Raw genomic sequence first — 21,235 nt, forward strand, 5'->3', positions numbered from 1 at the left:
CTTACGTAGACAGAACGCAGTGTTCAGGACCTCAGACCAGCTCTTTGTCTGTTTTGGTGGGAAGCTGAAGGGAAAGGCTCTCTCCAAGCAAAGGTTGTCCTACTGGATAGTGGACGCCATTGCTTTGGCTTACCAGCAGCATGGTCGACCGTGCCCCCTTGGTGTGAGAGCCCACTCCACTCGGAGTGTGGCCTCCTCTTGGGCTCTAGCGCATGGCCCCTCGCTAACAGACATCTGCAGAGCTGCAGGCTGGGCGACACCTAACACATTCGCAAGATTCTATAATCTCAGAGTGGAACCAGTTTCTTCTCATGTACTCGCTTCAACTAGCCGGTACTAGATTCTGCTCAGGTGTCTTCGCTTGCTCGCCATTCCTCTCCACGGATGGGATACGTGCAATATTCTCCTCAGGTGAGCCTCATAAGCTCTGAGTTCCTCCAGCACTGTTTACGTCAACGCCAGAGTTATGCCACCGGCAGCTTTCACGCTTGGCTAGGTGCCTCCATGTGTATGGTTCCCCCTCCGGGCGATCCCCACATGTGTATTCCACTGTAAGCCTCTCTGAGCATGTGTCTTTCCCTTGGCAAGCCACCTTAACACCCCTGGGGTTTAAATATTCCACCTGCGGCTGGACACCCCAGTGATACTCCATATGCAGCCCCTCCGGGTCATATGTGTATTCCAAGTCCCCCATTCGTCATCATCTGACGTAACGTCTCCGTTCCCTACTCAGGGAACGAGGGTTACATACGTAACCGAGACGTTTCGTAGTACAGAGCCCCTAAGGCACTTAGTGGTTGAAAAAAAAAAAAAAAATTAGATGGGAGAAAATATATTCAAAATAATAATCAAAAATAAAATGATGGAACCCAAAAGTTTTTGCGAGGGGACACAAAGGTTTTGGGAGCGAACGTAAAGTTTCTCTGGGGAACGCAAACGTTTTTGCAAATGAACACAAAGGTGTTCATAGGTGAACGTACATGTCATATGTTTTTTCTTCACAATCTTATATTTTTAGGGGCTCCGTAGATCACTCAAGTGATGCTGTGCAAACACAAGCACGAAGCACCGCAAAGAAGTCTCTCATGAGAACACACATTTCATGAGAGAACACAACAGGTTTAGCAAGAGAACAGAAAAGTTTTACGAGCAAACTCAAAAGCTTTGTAAAATACTTTTTCCTCCTATCCTATTTTCTTTCCACCACTATGTCCCTTTTATCAAAGTGTATTATAGTGTATAAAGTAAAGACATAGTTTGGAAGATGTTTTTTGCACTTTCTTGCAAAAAAACCCTTGCTCGTCAGGGATCACCGGTGATCCCGGATTATTGTTGTTCAAAATTCATTACTCTTTAAAACATCACACTCTTACTTGGGACAAACTCAGCATTATAAGAAAGATTTAAGACTCCAGCTTCGATATTTGACCACTGTTTATGATTCAAGTGGTTTGCAGTGACATTAATTTCTTAATTTATGCCGGGAGTGCAAAATAATTCATCTGTAACGATCGTTATTTTTAATAGAAATAATCACTCACACAACATTCATTCTCGTCTTCTCCAGTTTATTTGTGTTCAAATACATAACGTTATAATATACAGCATACGACAGGGCTATTAGTCCAATAGTGCGCATATTTGGAGAAATAAATATTAATTATCACGTTAGTAAATTATTTCGCCATACAGAAAAACTAAATAAATTTCTATTTATTTTCCACTGAATTATGCGATCTGAAGAGCTCAAACAGCTAACACAGCGAGATGTGTGTCTCTTCTTCCTGATTCGCGTCAGATTTGACCTCGAATGATTATGATTAGCTGTACAGCATGTCAATCATCTCACGTGGTTCATCGTGACCTCTTCTGTATGACGCGTCATGTCCACACTTCCTCATTCTGGACATCCGTAATAACAAAGCGAAAGTGACATCTCTTCACCTGAAACTAGAAGATAATAAACGCAAGATTTAAGTATGTGTGTTTTTAGTTTGATTTCCGTGCGATTCGGGGTGTTTTTATATGAATAAAGAATAAAGGTATAGGTAAACATAGCCCATAGCTTCACATAAAATGCTAAATATAACATATTTCAAAATCATTTTTTTAATGGAAACCATAATAAACCGCGACCGGAATATGATACAAATACTCGATGGTGTTTTAAAGTGAGCTCTTTGTAAAAGTGTAATATTAATAAATTAAATTGTGTCATGTAGCTTGAGGCTACCTGTTGTGCTAATGCACCTGCTGCAGGAGCTTTCTATTCCATACAATCATTTTTTAAAAATAATTCGCATTTAAAGTTTCAATAATATTTTTTTTTTATTTTATTTTTTTTAACCAGACTTAAGATAATAAGTGGATTATTCATGTATAGTGGGATTTAGGCTGTGTCTCATTTCTCTGTCTTACCCCTTACTCTTACCCCTTCCCCTCGGTTTTGCGCGTTCATGTGAGGGGAAGTGGTGTCCCAATTCTCATTTTGACTAAGGGCTAGGGCGAAGGCGTAGGGCTACATAGCCCTTGAAACGAAGTCTGCGGAGGACCACACTTGAAAGAGAGGGGTAGGAATTTCCCAGAAGTGAGTCGCACAAATGTATGTATTTTCAGCAGTTCAATGACACTCGTGTTTTATGATACCTTTAATAAAACGTTCAAGCGGTTTTAATTGTAATGTTTTTGTTTTGAATCACTAGTTAACCGCTAGCTAGCAGCTATGCGCTGTTTGCCGTTTGCTAATGTTTTGCCTATGGTGTCGCCGGCGCCGCCGTTAAATACAATGAAACAATGTCTTTGACTGATGGCACACAAGCGAGCAAAGATAAAGGGAGACCAGGCAATCGATATCACAACCCGAGACGACGGCATCTTCGTTTGTTTATGTCAACGCGTATCGCCTCTGTTGACGTAGCAGCCAGCTAGCGGAAAGGGAAGATGACGCAAACGGTAATCGAGTGGTGTCTCATTTCTAAGAGAAACGTTCTTCCCCCTACCCCCCTTCACTCGGTATCGAAGGGCAAGGGGAAGACGCAGACGAAGGGGTAGGGGAAGGGGAAGGGGTAAGACAGAGAAATGAGATTGGCCCTTACATAGCTGTCGATGGCCAAGCATTATGCCAGAAGAAAGGCTGTAATGGCTGAATTCAAACAAAAGAATAAGGATAAAAGAATAATGAAGGTGTGAAAGGTTAGTCGATTTAAATGAATAGAACATGAATGGGGCAGTTCTCCTCGCCAGACATTAGTCAGAGACTGTAAATGGGTGTTTAGAGGGCAATAAACTATGTGATGAGAAACGTGTAGCCTTCTAAAAAAACTTCTCTGAAATCCTCCCCTGACATGGTCTTACAATAGGCTTCATAAAATGCATAATTTTCGAGATATCATCCTCAGACTTGAAACGAAGCATGACCACAGTTGTGGCTACACTTTAGTTGTGGTTATAAGTTGCTATCTTAAATTCAAATCAGATTCTTATACATTTAATAAATATATTCTTAATATTTGTTGTTTTTGTTTTTATGTTTGAGCTTATATATCTCAATATTAATAACAGTTTGGTTAATTTTGAGTCTTGAACTATAAACTCTCAAGGGTTGGCTTTCTAAATATGTGTGTATTATGTGTCTATTCAGAATGACTTATGAGCTGCAACCTTTTTATTTTGGGTATGTCATGTATGCATCACTTGCCAAAATTGGGGGTGACTGGTAAGGGGTAATATTTTTGGGGGCATTTTAAATAAATTTCAAAAAGAGACATACAGTAGCATACCTTTTAAAACAATTATTATTAATTAATCAAATTCATTAAATGTTATTCTTAGGAAATTGTTGCTTGAATAGAAACACTTTTCTGAAGGAAATTGGATACACTAACAGTATATTCCCTTCTAGAGCTCTTCCCACACCTCATCAGACAAGTTCAACAACAACTACACCAAAACCTACTGAGGGGTAAGCCACAACCTCTTGCTGTATGGTCAGATTTTTTATGTGGATGGAAAATGTTGAAAAAAAATTCATTATCAACTACATTATCAATATCTGCTTTAGTTTGACTGCAATTCTTAAGCAATAAGTTTAGGGAGGCTGTGCTATAATGTGTAGTAGTCATATATAATATCATCATGAATACAGAGTTGTGAGGAGTGATGCACAGTAGCATACATTCACAAGTTAAAGAGAGACCACATGTTAAAACGTATTTTACTAAAATATTTTAATAAGCAAATTTATGGTTGCATTTTTCTGCTAGACATACGCTAAATTCAAAATAGCATACTACCACACTACTCTCACTATTTCTGCAATATCTTTATAGTGATTGGTATGCTAGTATGTTATTCTTAATTCAGCCACAGTCCCCAAAAATAACATAACTAATAAATAAAAAAAATCTGCTAATAATGGGGCATGATTGCATATTTCCACTGAGATATGCTTCCCAGTGTACCTTGGTATTCCTGTGTTAAGTAGGAGTCCTTCGTCCGTGCCAGTCTCTCGACAGGGAGCTCAGACTTATGCAGGGCACTGGAAGACAGTCGAGAGGTGGCGTGATTACACTGGGAACCCCATTCGTCGTCATCCGACGTAACTCGGAGTGACTACGAAAGGGAACGTCTCGGTTACGTATGTGACCCTCGTTCCCTGAGTATGGAACGGAGACGTTGCGTCTCCCTGCCACTTCCGCTGTACCGCTGGAACGCCTGAGTTCAGTCTCGGCTCCTCAGCGAAGACATATTTGCGTGTTGCCAGCGTACTTCCTTATATACCCCCGGCGTGGGGCGGAGATACGCTATGCAAATTCCGCAGACCCATGGCATTTCATTGCCATTGGCTCGTTTTATATACTCGAAGGTGAGAGGCTTTCTAAGCGAAACCCCATTCGTCGTCATCCGACGTAACGTCTCCGTTCCCTACTCAGGGAACGAGGGTTACATACGTAACCGAGACGTTTCATAGTACAGAGCCCCTAAGGCACTTAGTGGTTGAAAAAATATATATAATTAGATGGGAGAAAATATAATCAAAATAATAATCAAAAATAAAATGATTCCCCCGATAAACTTTGCATTCACTCGCAAATCTTTTGAGAAACGCAATGTTTTTGGGGGGAACCCAAAAGTTTTTGCGAGGGGACACAAAGGTTTTGGGAGCGAACGTAAAGTTTCTCTGGGGAACGCAAACGTTTTTGCAAATGAACACAAAGGTGTTCATAGGTGAACGTACATGTCATATTTTTTTTCTTCACAATCTTATATTTTTAGGGGCTCCGTAGATCACTCAAGTGATGCTGTGCAAACACAAGCATGAAGCACCGCTAAGAAGTCTCTCATGAGAACACACATTTCATGAGAACACAACAGGTTTAGCAAGAGAACAGAAAAGTTTTGCGAGCAAACTAAAAAGCTTTGTAAAATAATTTTTCCTCCTATCCTATTTTCTTTCCACCACTTTGTCCCTTTTATCAAAGTGTATTATAGTGTATAAAGTAAAGACATAGTTTGGAAGATGTTTTTTGCACTTTCTTGCAAAAAAAACCCTTGCCCGTCAGGGATCACCGGTGGATCAACCCGGCTTCTGACTTGATCGAGAGCCTGCATAACACCATACGATGGGATTAAGGCTCCAAGAGTTCTTGACCACCACGTTTGAACACAAGTGAGACCAGTTGCATAAACTGTTAAGACTAGTCTTACAAGTTAGTCATCCAATTTTATTCTTTAAAACTGTTAATAACTTTTTAAAGTCAGTAACATAAAAATGTATATTGATCTAATTTGACACCGAACAGTAAGACTGATTACCCCTAACTAACTTCTAGTTGATCATACTAGTTCTGAAGACACAGTCTTAACATAATGGCTATGTTTGTGCAACTGGCCCCCGGAATGCAGCCATCTTTGTTGGTAGAAGGAGCTGAATCATGTAACTGTGGCATGCAAACGTTCTTTCCAGCAAACAAGGCATTTCTTGACATATTCATCAGCTCTAAGAATATGTTGTTTCTGGGGTCTACACTTTGCGCTATGTCCATGATGGTTAGTATTAAGGCAATCTTGATCATGTTGCTGGATGACTGAAGTTCCCGTAGGTGAGTCTTGCGTTAGTCTCTGCATTGTGTATTTTTCTTCTGTGTTGGTTGTAGTCTCTGCAGTTGGTCTAGTTGTTTTCTGGTAGTTGGGTCTTCATATGCAGGTGTGTAGGTCAGTGCATATGGTTCTCGGGTTAACCGTCAAGAGGTGTCGGCACAGAGTTTAAGAAAGAAAAAAACAAACAAACAACTGCAACAGACCAGTATTCATTGTAAAGACTGCAAACATTAGGGTTGTGTCCTCTGTTCAATCTGAGTCTGCTAATTGTGGTTCCTTCTTTCCCTACTTCTTAATTTATGAGACACCTGAAAGGAACAGTGAGGTGAGGATGGACTATGGTTGGGAAGGGCCTATAAGGGAATCTTCACCGCAGGGTTGGCCCCCGAAAGCCTGTTGCTTCCAGTTCTTCCCTGGGCTCCTCACTGGTCCATGTGTCCTATCCTATCCCTGTAGGGGGCGGAACCACTTTGCAATGTGACACATGAGTCCATGTTTTCTTTCCCTGGCACAACACTGCAGCTGCTGTAATCAACATTACCTGATATGGTCCATGCCACTTAGGTTCTAACGGCTTGTGTCTGAATGATTTTATCATGACCCACTGACCTGGGATGATTGTGTGTCCACCCTCTGGTGGAGTCTGCCAACATGACTCAACTCTCTCTCTGGCACTCTGTACTGCCTTTGTAAGGTGTTCACAGTAAGAGATCAGGGCATCTGAGGCAATGTGAACATCAGCATTTCTAAGGTCAATCACACCTGGCATCTGCATTGGGCGTCCTGTAATAATCTCATGAGGGCTCAGTCCTACTGATCTGTTAGGTGACGCTCTCATACTACACAGTACAGCTGGCAATGCTTCAACCCATGACACTCCTTCCTGATGCATTTTGCTTAGCCTGGTTTTGATTGTTCTGTTTGCCCTTTCAACCTGTCCTAATGCTTGTGGCCTGTAGGGGCAGTGAAGATTCCACTTAATCTTCAACATTTTAGACACTTCTTTAACTACCTGTCCTGTGAAGTGCGTACCCTGATCTGAGTCAATGCAATCTGGTAATCCCCATCTGGGAATGAAATGAGTGACAAGACATTTAGCAGTATGTGCAGCGGTAGCACGCCCTGTTGGATAAGCTTCTACCCATCTTGAGAATTTGTCTATTATTACCAAAATGTCAGTTTTTCCCTTACAATGAGGCAACGAGATGTAATAAACTTGCAGGTGACGAAATGGTCCTGGTGGAGCTGGGGTATGTGCTGCTGGTGTAATGGCTGCTGGTACATCATTATTTTTCTGACATGTAACACACCTCTTGGCTGTTTTGGTGGCTACATTTCTGAATTTTGGATTCCACCATTGATTTGAGAACCTGTGATTCATCGTTGCTGGACCACTGTGACCCAAATTGTGTATTTGTTGAGCCAAATATGGCAGCAGTGATTCGGGAGCAACATACTTCCCCCTTTGGTCCAGCAGCCAGATGAATCAACGGTGGCTCCTTTGTCTAACCATGTCCATGCTTCATATAGAGGAACATCTTTGTACAAATCAATGATAGATTCAGGAGGCAGAATTGTCTTCTGTGCTGTACTACCTGAACACACTTGTACAGTTACATAGGAACAAGCCTGTTTAGCTGCTACATCTGCAAGAGCAAATCCCGGGTCACTTTATCCGTGTATTTTCCGGAATCTCTGTGTGAAAGGGGCTTATAAGGCAAAGCTAAAAACAAGTTGCATTGATACACGTTTTTCCATTTCCATTAGTTGCACTGTGATGAAGATGAATTTTGTGTAAGATTCATAACATATAATGTTAGGCCTACTAGCTGTTAAACATGTATTTTGTAATGTAAAGTTCCCCCCACAGCGGAGCCTGCCGTGAACGCGCAGGCTAGTAAACATGCAGGGTCACTGATGACGATGGATAAGGTCGCTAGATATAAGGTTAGCAGGTTTAAATTGTTGCTTTGCACAGTGCGTGACATTTTATCTGTATGTTATGCGGCTAGAGTTTTAACACTGAGTCAATGGGCTCCGACGGGCTTGTTTATCGTCATTGGTCTTTTTCCGTTTACATGTCTTTGTTGTATGAGCAGGTTCCACTCGAGAAATTGGCAGTTTTGGTTGTTTGTCCGCCATTAGCACAGCTGCTCGGCACACCGGCAATCTTGATTTTGAATGACGGTACGCGCTGTGCAAGAGACTGAGGGGCGATCAGCACGTACGCAAACTTGATTGACACTGCTAAGACACTCCTCCTGGCTCTGAAGGCATCTGATTGGTTCTTTACATTCGCACCGAATGGCAGTGATTGGTCAGAGTTTTTACTGTCCTGCAGCTGCTACAGAGGTCTGATTGTTTTCATTCCTTTTTCTGAACACATAATGTATTGACTACTCTCAGGATGGAAGGACCATTTCACCCAGTATAAAAAAAGTGTTTCTGAACAGGATTACCTACTATAGCTTTAACCAATTTCCCCAACGAGAGGAAGTGACAGAAGTGACTTTTGCTTGACTCATTAGTGCGGACACTGCGTGAGGGCATTTTACATTTACCGTCTGACCTAACACCATTACTGATGAAGCCTGAAGCGCTAAATGAACTGCCTGTACTGCTCTGAGGCATGGTCCCATACCTTGAGCTACTATGTCAAGTTTACCAGAATAGTAATGAATTGGACGTAAACTGCCCCCATGATCTTGCATTAGACATGCAGTCATAAAGCCCAAGTGTTCATGAACATAAAGTACAAAGTGTCTATCAGATTGGGCAATTCCTAATGCTGATGCTTGACATAGTGCTCTCTTCAAATCATTGAATGCTTTGAGGTGAAGTTCTTCCATACAAACAATATCTGAATCTTTACCATGGCCTTTCAACAAGTCAGAGAGGCTGAGCAATCGAGGCATATTCTTCAATCCACGGTCTACAGTAACCTGCTGTTCCTAAAAATGAGCTTAGTGTTTTAATGGTAGTAGGCGGAGGTATGGCTTTGACTGAAGCCGCTCGATCCTGTGTAATGGATCTATTTCCTGCACCAATTGTTTGACCCAGAAATATGACTTGCTTTTTAGCAATTTGAGCTTTGTGAAAGCTGCATTTGTGTCCTTTTTTTATGCAAATAGTCCAACAATGCTACCAATTCAGTTTGATGTACCTCGTGGTCTGTTGAGGCAATCAAAATATCATCGACATATTGGATCATAGTGGACTGTTTTACTGGACATTCTGGGTCACACAAATCACGTCTGACAGCCTGATGGTATATGGTCGGGGAGTTTTGAAATCCCTGAGCCAATCGGGTCCACTGATATTGTTCATGGTCAACTGTGAAAGCTAACCATGACTGGCTGTCAGAGTGCAATGGTACAGAAAAGAATCCATTAGACATATCAATTACTGAAAAAATCTTACAATCTAATGGTAAGCCATTACAAATTGTAGATGGATCTGCCACTAGCGGGGTGATTTTATCAATGTTTTTATTGGCTACTCTGTAGTCTATGGTGAGTCTCCATGTCCCATTGGATTTCTTGATGGGCCATATGGGTGAGTCACAGGGACTGTTGGTTTTAACTAGCACTCCTTGCGTCAGCAGCTTTTCTACAATAGGTTTGATTCCCTGTATGGCTTCCTTACTGATCGGATACTGTTTGGTAACCAGAGGTGGAGTTCCTGTCAGTTTGACTGGTTCTACACCTGTCAATAAACCACAATCATCCTTGTCATTAGCCCAAATTGGATGATTCAGTAAGAAAGCATACTCTGGAGGGATTGCATTATTGGTAGAAACGTGTGCTGAGGAAATTTTAATGCTAGCAGATTCTGAGGACATGTCTAAAGTTAGATGTACTTGTCTCAGGAGATCCATGCCTAAAATTACACCTGTATTAATTAAATGGAGCACATAGCAATTTTGTCATCAGAGTTTTCGGGACAAATTGTACCTCTTGTACCAAATCAATCTCTTTCTCTTTTATGCTACCTTTAACAAAAATGATTTTGTCATTATGATGGATTACAGGGGAAAGGTAAGGTTCTAACCACAAAGAAGTTGCACGACCACCTTTTTCAGTAATGGGGGTCAGTCTAGCATTTTTCCTAAACATTTTTGTGAGTTTTCTTTGTTACCACACAATCAAAAACACTAAAACTTCTCTCTAGTGTCTACACAGAGGGTACACTTGTTAACACATCAGCTATTGTTAACTCTCCAAATGACCAACACTTCACACTTAACTTCCCTACCTGCAAGAACAGAGGATAAACAGAAATAACTAGCACGTAAAGCTAATTCGTCTCTGCCTAAAGCAAAGGATAAACACTTCCCTGGCAAAGCAGAGGATAAACAATATTAACATGTAATGTTAATCTTCCCTGCCTGAACAACAGAGGATAAATTTCACCTCTAAAATATATTTTTAGAGGATAACTTAATTAACAAAACCCTGCAGCTGTCTGTTAACTCTTCTCTGAACGGCGCAGAGGATAAAACACATATACTGGTCTGTAGCGGTTCTTTGAATGGAGTGAAACTCACCGAATCATTGGTTGTACAGAAAAATTTACTCTGGAACTCATTCTTTGTTGAGATCTTTGAGCTTGAAGTTTTCAAGGTTCCGTCTGGAAAGTTCATTCTTTGTTGAGACCTTTGTTGGGCTTGAAGTTTCAATCTTCAGATCTGGAAAAGTTCGTTTTTTGTTCTAACTTAATAATTTTTTTTTTATTTTTTATTTTTTTTAACCAGACTTAAGATAATAAGTGGATTATTCATGTATAGTGGGATTTACATAGCTGTCGATGGCCAAGCATTATGCCAGAAGAAAGGCTGTAATGGCTGAATTCAAACAAAAGAATAAGGATAAAAGAATAATGAAGGTGTGAAAGGTTAGTCGATTTAAATGAATAGAACATGAATGGGGCAGTTCTCCTCGCCAGACATTAGTCAAAGACTGTAAATGGGTGTTTAGAGGGCAATAAACTATGTGATGAGAAACTTGTAGCCTTCTAAAAAAACTTCTCTGAAATCCTCCCCTGACATGGTCTTACAATAGGCTTCATAAAATGCATAATTTTCGAGATATCATCCTCAGACTTGAAACGAAGCATGACCACAATTGTGGCTACACTTTAGTTGTGGTTATAAGTTGCTATCCTAAATTCAAATCAGATTTTTATACATTTAATAAATATATTCTTAATATTTGTTGTTTTTGTTTTTATGTTTGAGCTTATATATCTCAATATTAATAACAGTTTGGTTAATTTTGAGTCTTGAACTATAAACTCTCAAGGGTTGGCTTTCTAAATATGTGTGTATTATGTGTCTATTCAGAATGACTTATGAGCAGCAACCTTTTTATTTTGGGTATGTCATGTATGCATCACTTGCCAAAATTGGGGGTGACTGGTAAGGGGTAATATTTTTGGGGGCATTTTAAATTAATTTCAAAAAGAGACATACAATAGCATACCTTTTAAAACAATTATTATTAATTAATCAAATTCATTAAATGTTATTCTTAGGAAATTGTTGCTTGAATAGAAACACTTTTCTGAAGGAAATTGGATACACTAACAGTATATTCCCTTCTAGAGCTCTTCCCACACCTCATCAGACAAGTTCAACAACAACTACACCAAAACCTACTGAGGGGTAAGCCACAACCTCTTGCTGTATGGTCAGATTTTTTATGTGGATGGAAAATGTTGAAAAAAACGTCTCGGTTACGTATGTAACCCTCGTTCCCTGAGTAGGGAACGGAGACGTTACGTCGGATGACGACGAATGGGGTTTCGCTTAGAAAGCCTATCATCTTCGAGTATATAAAATGAGCCAATGGCAATAAAAATGCCATGGGTCTGCGGGATTTGCATAGCGTAACTCCGCCCCACCCTGGGGGTATATAAGGAAGTCGCTGGCAACATGCAGATATGTCTTCGCTGAGGAGCCGAGACTGAACTCAGGCGTTCCAGCGGTACAGCGGAAGTGGCAGGGAGACGTAACTCAGGGAACGAGGGTTACATACGTAACCGAGACGTTCCCTTTCGTTGTCACTCCGAGTTACGTCGGATGACGACGAATGGGGTTCCCAGTGTAATCACGCCACCTCTCGACTGTCTTCCAGTGCCCTGCGCAAGTCTGAGCTCCCTGTCGTGAGACTGGCACGGACGAAGGACTCCTACTTAACACAGGAATACCAAGGTTCACTGGGAAGCATATCTCAGTGGAAATATGCAATCATGCCCAACCCGAAGGGGGGGACTTGGAATACACATATGACCCCGAAGGGCTGCATACGGAGTAACACTGGGGTGTCCAGCCGCAGGTGGAATATTTCAACCCCAGGGGTGGCAAGGTGGCTTGCCAAGGGAAAGACACATGCTCAAAGAGGCTTACAGTGGAAAAACACATGTGGGGATCGCCCGGAGGGGGAACCATGCACATGGAGGCACCTAGCCAAGCGCGAAAGCTGCCGGAGGCATAACTCTGGCGTAGACGTCAACAGTGCTGGAGGAGACTCAGGGCTTATGAGGCTCACCTGAGGAAATATCGCACGTATCCCGTCCGTGGAGAGGAATGGCGAGCAAGCGAAGACACCTGAGCAGAATCTAGCACCGGCTAGTTGAAGCGAGTACATGAGAAGAAACTGGCTCAACTCGGAGATTGTAGAATCTCGCGAAAGTATTAGGTGTCGCCCAGCCTGCAGCTCTGCAGATGTCTGTTAGCGAGGCGCCATGCGCTAGAGCCCAAGAGGATGCCACACTCCGGGTGGAGTGGGCCGTCACACCAAGGGGGCACGGTCGACCTTGCTGCTGGTAAGCCAAAGCAATGGCGTCCGCTATCCAGTGAGACAACCTTTGCTTCGAGAGAGCCTTTCCCTTCAGCTTCCCACCATGACAGAGCTGGTCTGAGGTCCTGAAACACTGCGTTCTGTCTACGTAAACATGGAGGGCGCGTACTGGACAGAGCAGTGCCAAGGCTGGGTCTGCCTCCTCCAAGGGCAGCGCTTGCAGGTTCACCACCTGGTCTCGAAAGGGTGTGGTGGGAACCTTGGGCACATATCCAGGCCGGGGTCTCAGGATCACGTGAGAGTTAGCCGGCCCGAATTCCAGGCACGCTTCGTCAACCGAGAATGCCTGCAGGTCCCCTACCCTCTTGATGGAGGCCAATGCAACCAGGAGCGCTGTCTCCATAGACAGGAACTTAAGCTCCACTGATTGCAGAGGCTCAAAGGGAGCACTCTGCAGGGCAGTTAGAACCACTGAGAGGTCCCAAGAGGGAACAAGAGGAGAGCGAGGAGGATTTAGTCTCCTCGCTCCTCTCAGGAACCTGATGATCAGGTCGTGCTTCCCCAGAGACTTACCTTCAACTGCATCGTGATGTGCGGCAATGGCGGCAACATACACTTTCAGGGTGGAGGGAGACAGCCTTCGCTCCAACCCTTCTTGCAGGAAGGAAAGCACGACACTGATCGGGCATTTCGTGGGTTCTTGCTGTTTAGAAGAACACCAGTTGACGAAGAGGTTCCACTTCAACGCATAGGCATGTCTCGTGGACGATGCTCTAGCGGAAGTGATGGTAGCCACCACCGCTGGTGGTAGGGTACTCAAACCTACCTCCTCCCGTCCAGGAGCCACACGTGGAGGTTCCAAAGATCGGGACGAGGGTGCCAAAGGGTGCCCCGTCCCTGAGAAAGCAGGTCCTTCCTCAGGAATTGGCCAGGGAGGTGCTGTCGCGAGGAGAACTAGTTCTGGGAACCAGGTGCGGTTGTGCCAATACGGGGCAACCAATATTACCTGCTCCTCGTCCTCCCTGATCTTGCGCAAAGTCTGCGCAAGGAGGCTCACTGGGGGAAACGCATACTTGCGTAGGCCCCGCGGCCAGCTGTGCGCCAGTGCATCCGTGCCGAGCGTGCCCTCGGACAGGGGATAAAACAGGTCGCAGTGGGACGAGTCGTAGGAGGCAAACAGATCTACCTGTGCGTCCCCGAACTGATCCCAAATCAGCTGGACCGACTGGGGATGGAGTCGCCATTCTCCAGCGAGAGGCCGAACTTGAGACAGCTCGTCGGCCGCCTGGTTCAGGTGTCCCGGGATATAAATGGCTTGAAGCGACCTCAGATGCTTCTGACTCCATATGAGGAGGTGGCGGGCGAGTTGCGACATACGGCGGGAGCGTAGACCACCTTGATGGTTGATGTACGCTACTGTGGCGGTATTGTCTGATCGGACTATTACGTGTTGACCCTTGAGCAACGCTCGGAAGCGGTGCAGGGCAAGGCGTACGGCCAGCAACTCGAGGCAATTGACATGCCAAAGGTGCTGAGGACCTGTCCAGGAACCTGCAGCAGCATGTCCATTGCACATGGCACCCCAGCCCGTGGTGGAGGCATTTGTGGAGACAACAACATGCCTGGAAGCTCGTTCTAAGGGTACTCCAGCCCGTAGAAAATTGAGGTTCGACCACGGGGTGAAGGTCTGATGGCAGGTCGGAGTCACTGGGACTCGGAGCGTGCCGTGTTGCCATGCCCACCTCGGGACTCGATCGTGAAGCCAAAGCTGAAGCGGTCTCATATGAAGCAATCCGAGCGGCGTTACTGCGGCTACGGATGCCATATGCCCCAGGAGCCTCTGAAATAGTTTCAGTGGGGCCGCACTCTTGCCCTCGAATTGGCGAAGACAAGTCAGCAGTGACTGCGCGCGCTCGCTCATAAGCTGCGCGCACATGGCGACCGAGTCGATCTCCATACCGAGAGAAGAGATCCTCAGCACGGGGCAGAGTTTGCTCTCCTCCCAGTTGACCCGAAGGCCCAGACGAGCTAGGTGCCGGAGCACAAGGTCCCTGTGTTCGCAAACCTGGTCTCGAGAGTGAGCTAGGATCAGCCAGTCGTCGATATAAATCAGGATGCGAACCCCGTGTTCACGTAGGGGAACAAGGGCTGCCTCGACGACCTTCGTGAAGACGTGAGGAGACAGGGCTAGCCCGAGAGGGAGAACCGCATACTGTATGCCTGTCCCTCGAAAGCAAACCGTAGAAACGGTCTGTGTCGAGGAAAAATGGAGACATGGGAGTAGGCGTCCTTCAGGTCGATCGCTGCAAACCAATCCTGCGGCCGCACGCATTCGAAAATGCGTTTGGCTGTGAGCATCTTGAACGGCATCCTCTTTTTTGAAGGGAGCGGTTCAGGACGCGCAGGTCCAGGATTGGTCGAAACCCACCGGATTTCTTCGGTACAATAAAGTAGAGGCTGTAAAACCCAGACTTCATTTTGGCTGGAGGAACAGTCTCGATCGCACCCTTCGCCAGTAGGGTAGCGACCTCCGCTCTCATGACAGGGGCATTGCCACCGGCCATAGTGAGCGGATTCCCCTGAGGCAGGGAGGAGACCGCGCGAACTGAGTCACGGAGCCGAGCCTGATGGTTGTCGCGACCCGGCGGGACAGTCCGGAAGCTCTAGCCAGGCCTCCAGAAACTGCGCCAGCGGGGTTATTCGAACCACAGACGTACCGTCGGGGGTGCAGCGAGGCGGAATGACCAGCCCAGGCGAGGGTGGCATAGCGGCCCTGTGCGGGGGCACGGTCATAACCGCGTCCTGCCAGAGGAGGCCGGGGGAGGACCAGCGTCCCACGGGGGCGTGCTCTGGCAGGGGTCTGGCGACAGAGGGGGATGAGAGGAGCGTGGCCCGTGGGCGGCGCGCGCTGTCATCCACAGCCTCTTGGGGCTCAGAGAAAGAGCATCAGTTCTTTTGTAGAGATTCTGCCCCGACCCTCCAGCGGGGGAAGGAGTGGTCCTGCTACCAGCTCCTGAAGAACTGAGCCCTAACTCCAAGCTGCCTGTCTCAGGTTTGTGCTGCTCAGCCAGGTGTTAGCCGGCTAAGGGGCAGAGACAGGCGGTGCCAGCCTCCAGCGACCTCCTTGTGCTCAGGCCAGTGAAGGCTCGAGGGGAGGAGCCGCAAGGAGGCGGCGTCGGCGGAAAGCAGACTAAGCAGACCACACCGACGGATGACCGTCAGTGCAGAAGCCTCAGTCTGCTTCTGGATTGATCGAAGACTGTTGGGCGCAGTCCTCAACCAGCCCGCCGACCAGGCTGCCCGCCTCAAGGTGCTGCTTAGGCTGGCGTGGCAGTCTAAGGGGCGGAGACGGGCAGCGCCGCCCTCCTGCGGCTTCCTCCTGCTCAGGTCCGTTTTTTGCAGGCCCGAGGGGAGCAGCCGCATGGAGGGGGGCTTGGCGGGAAGCAGACTGAGGAGGCCGCACGGATGGATGACCATCGGTGCTGGACCCGAGTCTGCTTCAGGTGGTCGAAGCCACACCGCCAAAGAGCCCAGCCCGGGACATGGGGAAGTTGAGAAAATTAATTCTCAGACCACCCCACATCAACCTGGCTAAACCCATGTCTGGACCACATTAGTGGGCATCACCTGACCCAGGATCACGCAGGTACCGATGTCGCCTGAGCGAGGTCAGTAGTGTGCGTGGCGGAACAACCAGGCCCGGCATGGGAGGCATAGCGTCCCAGGATGGGGGCGTGGTTAGAGTTTCCGCGTTCTGTCAGGGTTGGCCAGGGAAGGACTAGCGTTCCACTGCGGCCGGTTCAGACAGAACTCCCGGGACAGCACTGCATCGAAGGCGCAGGCGACACACAGCACTGCACGACTGTGTCACGATAGTGACAGAGAACATACAGACCATGATCGCTGTGCGATCAAGCAGCGAAGGCGGAGGACGCCCGCGGGCCGCGAAAAGTCACGTGGACTCTCGCGGAGCGGAGGCGTCCTAATGCACATCCAGACGAAGCCTACAGCGCTCGGGGGGAGGGCAGCGCCACTCCAACCGATGCTTTCAGCTGTCCGGGAAAGCATGGCTGACAGCTCTGAATCAGTCCCGGCAACGATGGCACTCCCGTGGGAGGCAACGCAGCCGAACTTCATTTCCAGAGAAATCAAGCCCGCCTTGTGATGCTGTGAGTGACATGAGATCATCTGCCGGAGCCCCGAATAAAACACTGGGTCCCCGAAGGAAACCAGGCATATGCAGAAGCTCCACGGTTTGCAATGTGGAGGGGGGTGTGGCCCGAGGAATGACTCGTCGGTTGTTGTGCCACACCGTAACCCTCAGATCACCCTGGCCACCAGCCAAAGTATCCCCTCTCGAGGAAAAGATAAATTGGGGTGTGGCAGAGGGGACTCTACTCACATGGAGATCATTGAGTCTCGATCTATAAACATTGCGATGGTCATGTTCCCGCAATGAAAACATGACTCATCCACGAGCGCTGACGAGCGTGATTAAGCCCAACACGCGAAACAGAGCTCGCGACCGTTAAGCAGATGAATCACGCACACACATCCAGGAAATAGAAAATACACGGGCGAACCGTCTTGAAAAAGACGTGCCGGGTGCAGCTCTTTTAGAGATTGGAAAAGCTCAACAGAGTGCTGAAACGCCCAGGGAGAAACACACTCACTGTCGGCAGATCACTGCACAGACCAGCAGCAGGAAATGCGATCTCGCTGGAATCCGCCGTCACACCAACACTCTGAAGAGCCGCTCGTCTCGAAGAGATTTGAGATGACACTCAAAAGGCTTGTGGAGTGAAGTATTAAACTTGGCTCCGAAGCGAAAACATATCTGCATGTTGCCAGCGACTTCCTTATATACCCCCAGGGTGGGGCGGAGATACGCTATGCAAATTCCGCAGACCCATGGCATTTTTATTGCCATTGGCTCGTTTTATATACTCGAAGATGATAGGCTTTCTAAGCGAAACCCCATTCGTCGTCATCCGACGTAACTGGGAGTGACAATGAAAGGGAACTCCATTATCATTATCAACTACATTATCAATATCTGCTTTAGTTTGACTGCAATTCTTAAGCAATAAGTTTAGGGAGGCTGTGCTATAATGTGTAGTAGTCATATATAATATCATCATGAATAAAGAGTTGTGAGGAGTGATGCACAGTAGCATACATTCACAAGTTAAAGAGAGACCACATGTTAAAACTTATTTTTACTAAAATATTTTAATAAGCAAATTTATGGTTGCATTTTTCTGCTAGACATACGCTGAATTCAAAATAGCATACTACCACACTACTCTCACTATTTCTGCAATATCTTTATAGTGATTGGTATGCTAGTATGTTATTCTTAATTCAGCCACAGTCCCCAAAAATAACATAACTAATAAATAAAAAAAATCTGCTAATAATGGGGCATGATTGCATATTTCCACTGAGATATGCTTCCCAGTGTACCTTGGTATTCCTGTGTTAAGTAGGAGTCCTTCGTCCGTGCCAGTCTCTCGACAGGGAGCTCAGACTTACGCAGGGCACTGGAAGACAGTCGAGAGGTGGCGTGATTACACTGGGAACCCCATTCGTCGTCATCCGACGTAACTCGGAGTGACTACGAAAGGGAACGTCTCGGTTACGTATGTGACCCTCGTTCCCTGAGTATGGAACGGAAACGTTACGTCTCCCTGCCACTTCCGCTGTACCGCTGGAACGCCTGAGTTCAGTCTCGGCTCCTCAGCGAAGACATATTTGCGTGTTGCCAGCGTACTTCCTTATATACCCCCGGCGTGGGGCGGAGATACGCTATGCAAATTCCGCAGACCCATGGCATTTCATTGCCATTGGCTCGTTTTATATACTCGAAGGTGAGAGGCTTTCTAAGCGAAACCCCATTCGTCGTCATCAGAATCAGAATCAGAATCAGAAAGAGCTTTATTGCCAAGTGTGCTTGCACCCACAAGGAATTTTTCTTGGTACTGAAGCTTCCAGTGCACATATACAAATACAAATACAACAAGAAACATAGTAATACAATTCTAAGAATAAAATATATTTAAAAGAATAAAAATAAAAATAGTATAAATAGTAAAAAGTAGGGTCACAGTTGGGTTTAGTCCGAATAAACATTTACATATTATGAACATATTTACAGTATTTGAGTAGTATGAATAATATAAATATAAATATCACCTGAATTAGAGAATATTAGAGAATATTACACTAGACAGTGGGAGTCTAGTGCATGTTACAGATTATGAACATATTTACAGTATTTTTTGTAGTATGAATAATATATATATAAATATAATATAATATAGTTCCTGTGCCTGGATGTTCTTGTGGCCAGTGATCTGTGTCGCCGTCCTGACGGTAACAGTTCAAACAGGAGGTGACCAGGGTGAGTGGAGTCTGTGATGATTTTACCTGCTCTCTTCCTCACTCTGGAAGAGTACAGGTCCTGGAGGGTTGGCAGGGGGGCACCAATAATCCTCTCTGCAGTCCGGACTGTCCGTTGTAGTCTCCTGATGTCCGATTTGGAAGCTGAACCAAACCAGACAGTGATGGAAGTGCTTAAAACAGACTCAATGATGGCTGAGTAGAACTGGATCAGCAGCTCCTGTGGCAGATTGAACTTCTTCAGCTGGCGAAGGAAGTACAGTCTCTGCTGGGCCTTTTTCACAATGGAGTCAATGTGATTTGCCCACTTCAGGTCCTGAGAGATGGTAGAGCCCAGGAACCTGAATGACTCCACTGCTTCCACAGTGCTGTTCATGATGGTGAGAGGGGCGAGTGCTGGGGATTTTCTCCTGAAGTCCACGATCATCTCCACTGTTTTGAGCGTGTTCAGCTCAAGGTTGTTATAGCTGCACCAGACAGCCAACTGTTCAACCCCCAGTCTGTAAGCAGACTCGTCACCATTTTGGATGAGACCGATGACAGTGGTGTCGTCTGCAAATTTCAGGAGCTTGACAGAGGGGTCTTTAGAAGTGCAGTCATTAGTGTACAGGGAGAAGAGCAGAGGGGAGAGAACGCACCCTTGGGGGGCGCCAGTGCTGATGGTGAGGGTCCTGGATGTGAGTTTCCCCAGTCTCACTAGCTGCTGCCGGTCCGTCAGGAAGCTGGAGATCCACTGACAGATGGAGGATGGCATGGAGAGCTGAGTCAGTTTGGCTGTGAGAAGATCAGGGATGATGGTATTGAAGGCCGAACTGAAGTCCACGAATAAGATCCGTGCATAAGTCCCAGGTCTGTCAAGATGTTGCAGGATATAGTGCAGTCCCATGTTGACTGCATCATCCACAGACCTGTTTGCTCTGTAAGCAAACTGAAAGGGATCCAGCAGGGGTCCAGTGATGTCCTTCAGATAGGCCAACACCAGTCTTTCAAACGACTTCATGACCACAGATGTGAGAGCGACAGGTCTATAGTCATTAAGTCCAGTGATTTTAGTTTTTTTGGGAACCGGAATGATAGTGGAGCGTTTGAAGCAGCAGGGAACTTCACACTGCTCCAATGATCTGTTGAAGATCTGTGTGAAGACTGGGGCCAGTTGGTCAGCGCAAGCTTTTAGACAAGCAGATGAGATGCCGTCTGGGCCTGAAGCTTTCCTAGTCTTCTGTTTTTTGAAGACTCGGCTCACGTCCTCCACGCAGACCTTAAGCTCAGGTTGGATGGCAGAAGGGGGGAGGAGAGGGGTTGCAGGAGGTGATGGTGGATGTGTGAAGTGCTCATCAGAGCGGGTGTGAGGTGTGAGTCTGGGCTTCTCAAACCTGCAATAGAATGCATTGAGAGTGTCAGCCAGTTGTTGATTCTCCACAGATGGGGGGGATGGTGATTTGTAGTTGGTGATGTTCCTCAGGCCTCTCCAGACTGATGCCGGGTCGTTGGCTGAAAACTGGTTTTTCAGCTTTTCAGAGTAGCTTTTTTTAGCAACTCTGATCTCCTTTGTCAGTCTGTTTCTGGCCTGGTTATACAAGATTTTATCCCCACTTCTGTAAGCATCTTCTTTGGCATGACGAAGCTGTTTGAGTTTCCCAGTAAACCATGGTTTATCATTAGTGAATGATAAGAATGTCCTGGTAGGAATGCATGTATCCTCACAGAAACTGATATATGATGTTACAGTATCTGTGAGCTCATCCAGATCGGTGGCTGCAGCTTCAAAAACAGTCCAATCAGTGCAATCGAAGCAGGCCTGTAGATCCTGCTCTGCTTCGTTGGTCCATCTTTTTACAGTCCTTATTACAGGTTTAGCTGATTTCAGTTTCTGCCTGTAGGTCGGTATAAGATGAACCAAACAGTGATCAGAGAGCCCCAAAGCTGCCCGTGGG

General features: G+C 46.0%; 1 protein-coding gene across 3 annotated transcripts in view; it reads left to right on the forward strand.

The window, feature by feature from the left end:
- Positions 1-21,235, forward strand: part of LOC307151152 (meprin A subunit beta-like) — a 61,522-nt gene that overhangs the window by 26,070 nt on the left and 14,217 nt on the right. For all 3 annotated transcript variants that reach the window (XM_079859016.1, XM_079859015.1, XM_079859017.1), the window contains exons 15-16: positions 3,902-3,961; positions 11,702-11,761. In XM_079859016.1, coding sequence (XP_079715142.1) covers positions 3,902-3,961; positions 11,702-11,761 — 120 coding nt within the window. The remainder of the gene's footprint in view (positions 1-3,901; positions 3,962-11,701; positions 11,762-21,235) is intronic.

The sequence above is a fragment of the Squalius cephalus genome (assembly GCF_949319135.1).
Source record: "Squalius cephalus genome assembly, chromosome: 23".
Lineage (NCBI taxonomy): Eukaryota > Metazoa > Chordata > Actinopteri > Cypriniformes > Leuciscidae > Squalius > Squalius cephalus.